Source organism: Diorhabda carinulata, chromosome X (genome assembly GCF_026250575.1).
Source record: "Diorhabda carinulata isolate Delta chromosome X, icDioCari1.1, whole genome shotgun sequence".
NCBI lineage: Eukaryota > Metazoa > Arthropoda > Insecta > Coleoptera > Chrysomelidae > Diorhabda > Diorhabda carinulata.
In genome coordinates, this window is record NC_079472.1 from 12,809,482 (window position 1) to 12,819,470 (window position 9,989).

The window sequence follows — 9,989 nt, forward strand, 5'->3', positions numbered from 1 at the left end:
AGTGTTAGTATTAGTCCTTCGAAGTATTTGCCCCGATGTTTCCATGGCTTCTTGCTCACAGAATGTGCAGTTGTCGTCCGTTGCTGAGCCTGTCGTTTTAAGGTGGTATTTGACTGGGTAGTGACCTTTCAGAGGATTGACCGCCAGCTTCATGACTGTACAAGCTCGGCAATGCCTTCAAAAGTGTTATCCGCATTCTGCTCCATCGAAAAGAACCATTTATTATTGGTTTGTTGAATTTAAACGTGGTCGTACAAACACCGATGTTATTGAACGTTCTGGTCGTCCACTTGACGTCAAAACATCAAAAAAATCACAATTTGGTTATTTCTAATCGTAACTAACTAATAGCTGAGGCTTTGAGGATATCATAAGACAGTGTGCTTATGTTTATGCGTGAACATTCGACCATGAGAAAGTTTTTTTAAAGTGGGGCCGCGTTTACTCACAGTCGATCAAAAACAACAACGAGTTGATAAATCAGAGCAGTGTTTTGGGCATGTTTACACATAATAAATTATATTTTGGATCGATGTGACAATGGATCCATCACTTCACTCCGGAACCAAAACGATCATCACTGAGTGGACTGCAGCCGGTGAACCACGTCCGAAGACACAACAGTCGGCTGGAGAGGTTATGGCTTCAGTATTTGGGATGCGCATGGAATATTCTTCATCCATTTTCTCCAAAAAAAGAGGGACAATCAAATGCGAATACTACATAGAGTTGTTGTATGGTTTGAATCAAAAAATCGAGGAAAACAGCCTCATTTGTCGACGAAAAAACGACTGTTTCACCAAGACAATGCAATAATTGTCACAAGTCAGTGGCAACGATGATTAAATTGAACAAATTACACTTCGAGTTGCTTTCTCATCCACCGTATAGACCAGATCTGACCCCCAAATACTACTAGCTATTCGCTCATATCAAAAAATGCTCACCGGTGAGAACTTCATCTGAAATGAAGAGGCAATTGATGAAACTGAAGCCTATTTTGAGGAAAAAGACAAATACTTCTACAAGTACGGCATCCAGAAGTTAGAGAAGCGTTGGAATGATTGTATAGCTATTGAAGGAAATAACATTGTTGAACAAAATCGATTTTTGACAAAAAACGTGTTTTTCTTAGTTAAAAACTTAAAAACATTCTAAAAATAATCAAAAAGTAATTTCAACTCAATTCAATAAAAGCAGTTTTCTTCTGACAGAAAAACGGCGGAAACTAACAATGTAATCACCCTCGTATTACAAAATTGTCTATAACAAAAAACAAGTTTTGATGCGTTTTCTAAACCTGAATGTATGAAAAAGTTAAATCCTGGTTAATACTCGCAAGTGAAAAACTTCGGAAGACGCATATAACCTAACTAATTATAATCAGGTGAAAATCATACGAAGCAATTTCTCAAGAGGAGTTTACTGAAAACACTTGGTATAATAGTTCCTCAACAAAACAATCATCCTTGCACCCCCGACTGACCGATACCTGACCAAGAAAATTCCAAATAACCTTTTTAATATCCTAATAGCATATACCTTATACACTTTTTAGGAAAAACCAATATACTGTATTCTTCTACCCACTCAATGTTGCATATTTACACGAACCCAACCGAGACGCTTGGAATCGAGGAGACAACGAAGCGATCAGATCCTTGACATTAAGACTGATCATAAATATTTGTTTTCACGATACCACACCCTGTACATCCTTCAACTATAGCTGCGTATCCGATATCGGCGTGCGTCTGTTCCTTGAATATTGATCCGTAAAACAGCTGAGAGAATCAGTTTTAATTCCAGATCTTCCCTAAACGTGACAATTCTATTTTCTACCAAATGTTCAAATTTTACTGGTACAGTTTATATCGATAATTTTCTATCTACACCAGATTTATATAATGTAAGTATTTCAGGTAAAACCTGGTGGCTTTTTAAAGTTCTAATATATTGTGAGTAATCAAGTTCGATTTTATAAAGATGCCTTTTAAATAACCTCACAAAAATAAATCTAGGTGCGTTAAATCGGGCAATCTTGCATGCTATTCAATAAACCTTCTTCTTCCAATGGATTTTAGATGATATATAAAACAAAATAAAACTTATTTTTCCCTGTATTGTCTAAGTGTAGTATTTTAGATTCTCTATTAACAACAATCATGGATTATATCAGAGAATTCGACATACAACTCGAACGTGAATATTATTACGCCGGAGAGACAGTTAAAGGTCACGTGGTGTTGGATACAGTGGAAAATTTCAAATTGAGAAGTAAGTTTGAATGGAATGTATTAGAAAATGTCACATGTCGATTGTATTTCAAGGTATTAGAGTCATTTTGAGAGGAAAGGCACACGCCGAATGGAAAGTTTTACTTTCTGGAGATAGAAGAACGGTAAGTACATGAAAACTTCTTTTTCGTTTTAAATTTAAATATCCCAATAATTAATGTTTTGTTTTTTAAATAAATACACGCAAACAACCAACTCAAAACTAAAACTCGTCGAAGAAACTTTTTGTATTATTCGGATACTCACATGACGTCATAGGTTTAATAAAAACATTGAGTAGATGTCTGGTTGATGATTACGAGGTTATCGTTGCCGGCAACGTAACGTGTGCTCTTATAATACAGTCTATTGAAAAATATTTCCTGTATTTTGACGCAAAATGAAATTTTTAGAAGGTTTAAGAAAAGTTGAAATACCAAAAAAAGAATTTTTGTCAAGATATTCTGATAAAATGAGACTTTCCGGCATTAATTTGTAAGTTGACACTTTTTTTTTGAACTTTTTTTATTTTTACACCTTGGCACAAAACACGATTTATATACCATTTTCAGATTAAACAAAGTTTAATTATAACGATTATTTTAGAATAACTGACGTATTTACTTTGAATCATATGTTTATTTTTTAACATATGACGTCACGCAATATGACGGCCTTACTGAAATGTTTAAACTACCCACAAAATTCTTTAATTTTCAATAATTTTTCTCTATAAATATTGATCAAAGAATTAAAAAAAATTATAATAAAAGTTATATATGAACTATTTCTCACTAAATCGTGCCACGTGATAAAAATAATTGTATATGTTACCGTTTTTCGTGATAATTTTGTAATTACAAGTGGGACAATTGTCACTATAATCAAATAATCAAAAAGTAAATAAGAATAGAATAGGCAAGAATAAACGTTGGACTCGCAAAATTGTAAGGTGCTCCGCAAGTTTTGTTCCTCAATTTTTTTAGTTTACGTTGCTCCACCCTGTATATTAAATTAATTTTCCTCTAATGATTGTGTGTCGTGGTTTAATGTATGCAAATTTTTGATTATGTAATAATATTAATTTTCGATCACACCTTGTATATTTATTTCAGGTAAAAGACGATCAAATATTTGTCGATGAAAGGCAAATAATATGGGGGGAAAATAATTTAGAATCGACGATACCAATTCTTCCTAGAGGGGTACATAAATTTCCATTTAAGTGAGTAAAATATTTTAAAGCAAAAAAAATTCACAATTTCATCCATTTATTTCAAACGTTTCTATGTATTTTTTCCATAACAAAGATAAAAATTCATAATAACTCGAAACTAATTAACATTGTATTTAAAATTCCTCTTATTTGATATTGAAAGTTAAAACAACTTTTTCTGCCAAAAATTTTCAAACAATCCTCGTAATACATCAACATATTAATTAATCGACTGTTTTAGAATGAAAAAAAAAAAATTCAGCACCGCTGCCTCCTGTGAGGATTGAACTCACGACCCCTGGTTTACAAGACCAGTGCTCTGCCACTGAGCTAAAGAGGCGATATAAATAATCTTGTGAAAACCTAACAAGTACACCACAGTAAAAATTAAACTAAATTAAAAATTATATAAAATTAATTATACAGGGTGATACTAAAAAGTCTCAAAATTTCTCGATTGATTTTTTTTCAAATCCATGCCCTACTTAGCGTAATTTTCTTGTATTTTAGATTTTCCTTACCAGAATCAAATTTACCCTGTTCATTCGAAAGCAAATCGTGTTACATTCGATATTTTTTCAAAGTAACAATCGATATTCCGTACGCGAGTCCACCGCAAGGCATTAAATATTTCACGGTAATCGGACCGCACATAGATTGTATGGAAGAACAATATCTGGTAAGTAGAATATACTGCGTGTTTAAAAAAAACGTTATCTCAGTACTGGGACACTATATTTTGATAAATAAACGAAAAAATCACATCTCAATAAATCTGGTAATTGGGGAGGCTACTAAATCGTGCCATGCGATAAAAATAATTGTATATATCACTATTTTTTGAAATTACAAGTGAGACAAATATTTATTTCTCTTGTATTTTAAAATTAATCCTAAAATTAACGTCCCGCATTTCTGAGCAATTCTTGACGTATCCCTTATCGTTCTCATTTTGATACTGATCGATTTCGATTATAATAAATAGTGTAAAACTAAAATCCAGTGGAATAGTTAAGTTTATCGTGAAGTATTAATGAAATTTACACTGTAAGATTGGTTATAGTGTTCAGATAACATATGATTGGTATTTTTTAGAAACCTATAGTATTGGAAAACCGTAAATCTATGTGTTGTTGGTGCTGTAAAAAAGGTACCATCAGTTTGAGGTGCGTATTAGCACGATCCGCTTACGTATGCAAGGAAAGCATAAAGCTCAAAGTGACAATCGACAATCAAGGTGAAGAAGAAGTAAAACTTAGAGTTAAATTGGAACAAGTCTGTGAATTTTTTATAGACAGGGGTGTTTTGGGTGTAAGCAAAGATATTAAACATCTAATATTCGAATACGGGTAAATGGTGTTAAATTTGGCAACAAAACGTATCGTTAAGTTGATTAATTTTTAGCGGATGCCACGTGAAACCGCACACACGAAATAAATGGGACAGCTCAAATTGTTTAGTGATACCACCGTTGCCTACTACTCTAGTACATATTTGTCGATTAGTCCAAATTTACTATTTGTTAACAGTAAGTATTTATGAGGTTCTATATACAACTTAATTTACAAAATCTAAGGTTAACAACACAATTTGTGCCAAAATAATTATGAAAATTACGATATTTACTAGAATATTACGCTATTTTATCGATTTGGCAACATAGCATTGTTACTACGCCTCGTGGTGACTTTATAACGCGCTTGGATTTCAAAATCATTATCGATCTATTGTGATTGTTGATTGCTATCATTTTAAATTCAGCAAGGCCATTTTGAATTAAAAGCAATCAAAGTTAACTTTGTCGTAAACCTCTATTAGATGAGTTTTGTCTATGGTGTAGATGAGTGAATTATTTTTCATTCTTTTTTATTACAAGCATTCATGTTAACTTTGTCGTAAACTTCAATTAGATGAGATTTGTCTATGGTTTGAATACGTGAATGGATCACAGAATCATTATTTTGTGTTCTATGATTCGTGATTGCTTTCGTATTAAATTCGGCGCAGGTTACAAACATTCTAGGTTATTATCGTAAACCTCTATTCCATAATATTTGTCTATGATTTGAAGTATTAATTTCGAATCTTGTTATTCTTTCATTAAAATGAAATTGCAGTTTTAGTTCATTTTTGTTATAACCTAATTCCGGTTACGCAGAAATGTATATTTTGCACTCGCATACAACTTCACGGCGTATCAACATGTTGCCGATTAATGTTTTATTCAACACTAGCAACATACCTACTTTGAAAAAACTCATATGAGATTATATAACAAACATTTTGAATTAAACAACTGAAATTAAACATAAAAGCAAAAGTTTGTTAAATCAACGAGAATAAACTTGAAAAAATCTCACTTTGGCAACGTAGCAACTTTCGGTCATGCGTCGTGTTACGTGACGTCACGTTGCGAAGTTTAAATGTCCTGTATCTAAACTTCGTCAATAGTTTGTACATAATTATGGATTTTTTCATAATTGTTGTAATAACCTCATTTTTATTTATTTTTAAAATTATTTTCAGGTTTACTTGGACACTGACAAAGAATTCGATATTTTACAAGTCAGTTGCCCTATCACAATAGGTACAGTCCCGTTCAGAATTCCGAATACAAATAAAAAACCGACCATCAAATATGGTAAGTTCTTTCTTTCTACTTCAATTTGTTTATGTTTTTATATCATCACTTCGATATAAGCTTCTATATTTAATATTTTAATTATATATCTATCTGTAATTGCTTTATTCACAGCAAACTTTTTATACTACACCAACACTCATAGAACCGAATCAAGTTATCGTCTTCAGATATTAAGGGAAAAAAGTTTATTTTCAGTCTCTGAAGAGGATAACTTGGTTCTCGAAACGCGCGTCAGACAGTGTAACTTAACCATTGCTTTATTACCAAATCTTGGTAATTAATATTTAACGCGTAATTAATTATTTTGGACTAGTTTTATGTGAAGAACAAATTCAATTTGAAATTTCCGTAAATTGGATAAGTCGTTGAAATATTCGTACAACAACAACCATTTTGTATTCCTGCTTAATAACAATTGTGATATTTTTTATACAACACAAAGGAAAATAGGACGTCGAATTATTATAAATATTTGAAAAAAGACTTTTTCTTTAGTTTACATTATGATTATAAATATTTGAAATATATAAACATACCTTTTATTATAAACTACGATCACAGGCACAAACACTGCAACAACTTGAAATCATTGACGCTCTAATTCTGACATTTTGTCAAACCGACCGACCAATCGAAATCGAAGCATTAAAAAAATACTTATCACTTATTACTTGAAATTTACTAAAAAAACAATCAAATTATTTATGTGATTTATTAGTGTGGTTAATTCAATTTAATAATTTTTATGGATATCTTAGTCGAAAATATTGGATCTATTTTTTGTCGCGAAGTATTGATCATTGAAAATCGATATAAAGGGTATGACTATTGATTTTATTGGCTGAATTCGTTGACAGTTCTATAACTCTATAATAGTATTATGAAAGGTACCCTCCATAAATAGTATATAATGCAATTGTGTGTGGTAATTACGTGAATTAGTGTACTTAGACAATTAGTGCAGTTTGTTTCTCAATGTTTTTCAGAACATGCTTGTCCAGTAGTGGAAGGTGGAATGTATTTAGCTCCGGAATTTCTTTTAGGACAAGTTTACGATGGAAATGAACATCATTTAAAGTAAGTTTTTACGTATACATATAAACAATTATTATAAAGAAATAATTCGAATATGTTGAATTTTATTGTCATAATTTATGTTTACAGGGATCCCTTGATTCTCTATAAACCCTTATACGTGACAGTTGACAAGTCTGACAATTAATTAGTTCGGAATGTTGGGTGAATGCAATAACTATTAATGTGTATTTTTTAAATTTTTAAAAAAACAAAAATAATTACCTTTACAGGGTATTACCTCAATTTATTTTTATCGCCATTAAGACTGAAAAATGACAAATTTGTAGATAATTTTTCCAAATTCTTCTAATGCGTAGTCAAGAACGGGTTATTTTGATTTTTATTAAATATATGAAGCCATTTTTAAATTCATAAAAGTACAAAATCATTCGAGTGAAAATTACGCTTAATGCAAAAGTTTTATCAATATTTATTTCAGTTTGAGATATAAATATAATTTTTATACTTCACAATTCACGAAAAAATTCATTACTTAATACCAAAACTTTCCAAACAATTCTAAATACCGAAAATAAATCAACAGACGTAAAATAACCTGCATCTTGACTTTTTTATATTAAGAAAATATTTAATAATGTAAAATTTTTAACAGTGTAGAATGAGGTAAGTACCTTTGGCCTAATACAGGTAACAATGTGTTAGAAACAGACAAAAGATACTACGTCATATTTTAACAGTCAGCTGTCATAGAAAAAAATCTATACTGTTTTTATCAATTGATTATTCTTTCACTCGCAAATAATTTAAACGAGTAAAATCAACAGATGACATCAGTGACGTATCATAAAATCTTTTATAACCAAACTAAAATATAAAATATGTAAAAAATGTAATATATATGCATTGATTGTTTATTGAATAGTTCAAATTGGAAAAAAATTGATATAAAAATATTTTCTTAACAATAAACATGGTTTATGGAAATAGGCAACGTACAACGTTACTAATATTGCCATTTTATCAATGCAAATTATCGATACTTTTGTAATTTTTATCTTTATCAAGATGACTGTAACAGCTGTCAACATTATAATGACAGTTATTATTTAAGCTCAACGATTAAAGTTTCTATCACATTGTGGCTCTTGGTCATCTCATATTGAACGTGTTTTACAACGTTATTATAATATCTAGTGCCAAAACAAATTTTATCTATACATATTCAAAACAATTTCATCAATTTTCATAATATTATACTTACATTTTAATCTTACATAGCGTGAAATAGACATAAATGCACAAATACAGTGTACACTTCAAAATATATAAATCTTCCAAGACCAATGTTAGTCATAAGTTGTGTTCTTCCGCAATTAAAGTGGAGAAATTTAGTTTGAATCAAATATTTCGAAAGATAAGGCATTGTTATGTCCTGATGAGACCCAAAGAGATCAAAACCGGTCGACGAATATTAATATAGATACAAGGTACGTTGGAATTTTATTTCGAAATCGTTATTTTCGACACAAACAGAAGTGATTGATGTTTAGAAATTTTTTATATATATTATGTCAATTGTTAAATAAGGGAGAAAAGCTCAATAAAAGTAGGAAATAGCTAAAACCATTGCCACAAGAATTTAATATCGTGAATTGAGGGAAAGTCTAGAACAGTGATTATCAGTTTTTTAATTATTGTTCATTTAATTCTCTAGGTAGGTAACAATTTTATACAAATCTACTGAACGTATGATCAAAAAATATCAAAATAATGTTGGAGCAGTAACCAAATGATGATATTTACTAGAATCTTCCATTTTTTATCGATTTGGCAACATAGCATGATCATAATGTATGGCATATGGAGCACAGAATCATTATTTCGTGTTCTATGGTTTGTGTTTCCATTATTACTTTAAGTTAGCTATACTGGATTTCCAAACAATGATGATATAAAATGATTTCATTTTATATTGGAAACACAATAAATATCAAAATAATGATGAAATATTACGTTATTTACTGGAAGTTTGCCATTTTTTATCGATTTGGCAGCATAGCATTGTCGTATTTTATTGCGTATGGAACACAGAATCATTATATTGTGCTCTATGGTTTGTAGTTGTTGATTGCTTACATTTTAAAACACAGGAAACTGGATTACAAGCAATGAAGGTTAATTTTGTCAAAACCTCTATTCCATTAATTTTGTCTATGGTTTAAATTAGTGATGTTCGTATTTATTTCACATCTGTTCCCGGCTTTTCCTAGTTAGAAGAAGAAGAAATAACTTCTCATATGAGTTTTAAAAAAAATTAATTAATATATAGAGTAATTATTATACAAAATTACAATACATGGCAACCCCGCTAGTTTGGAAAAATTCATATTTTTTGCAAATTATTATATATAATAAATACTTCATTATAAACAACTAAATATAAAAGCAAAAATTTGCTAAATCAACGGCAATAAGTTCAAAAAAAAAAACATTGTGCTTGTCCTAACCTAAAAATTTAAATACATACTTTGAAAATATAGAATGTGTTTTCATAATTAATTGTTCTATAGAAACGACTTAGTTATTTGTTAATAATATTCATTTATAATTGTTTTGTAATTTGGGTGTTGTTAAATCTTAATACAAAAAAATATATTTAAATTGGATGTATAGAAAATGAATGTTTTAAAATGTTTATAGGAGTAGCCTAAATCGGTAATATATATATATTTATATTGTTAATTGTTGTACAATTTTAAAAAATAAATGTTTTAAACTTAAATAAAAGTTAGAATTTTTAAACGTACCCGCCACT

The 9,989-nt window shown here is 30.1% G+C and overlaps 1 protein-coding gene and 1 non-coding gene across 2 annotated transcripts; one reads left to right on the top strand and one right to left on the bottom strand.

Annotated features, from left to right (window-relative positions):
- The first annotated feature begins 1,554 nt into the window (after positions 1 to 1,554).
- Positions 1,555 to 9,961, top strand: LOC130902794 (arrestin domain-containing protein 3-like). Its single transcript, XM_057815122.1, has 10 exons — positions 1,555 to 1,909; positions 2,146 to 2,277; positions 2,331 to 2,401; positions 3,392 to 3,501; positions 4,003 to 4,171; positions 4,588 to 4,841; positions 4,897 to 5,020; positions 6,019 to 6,133; positions 7,123 to 7,213; positions 7,301 to 9,961. The coding sequence occupies exons 2-10, from the start codon at positions 2,166 to 2,168 to the stop codon at positions 7,356 to 7,358; spliced, it is 1,104 nt and encodes a 367-aa protein (XP_057671105.1). The 5' UTR covers positions 1,555 to 1,909; positions 2,146 to 2,165; the 3' UTR covers positions 7,359 to 9,961.
- On the bottom strand, positions 3,761 to 3,832 carry Trnat-ugu (transfer RNA threonine (anticodon UGU)). Its single transcript has one exon. It is a non-coding gene; the product is annotated as a tRNA-Thr (tRNA).
- Positions 9,962 to 9,989: the final 28 nt, after the last annotated feature.

Coding starts and splice junctions, on each gene's coding strand:
- LOC130902794 (XM_057815122.1), top strand. CDS start 2,166: ATGGATTATATCAGAGAATTCGACATACAACTCGAACGTGAATATTAT. Junction 3,502..4,002: donor GTACATAAATTTCCATTTAA/GTGAGTAAAATA, acceptor CTTGTATTTTAG/ATTTTCCTTACCAGAATCAA. Junction 5,021..6,018: donor AAATTTACTATTTGTTAACA/GTAAGTATTTAT, acceptor AATTATTTTCAG/GTTTACTTGGACACTGACAA.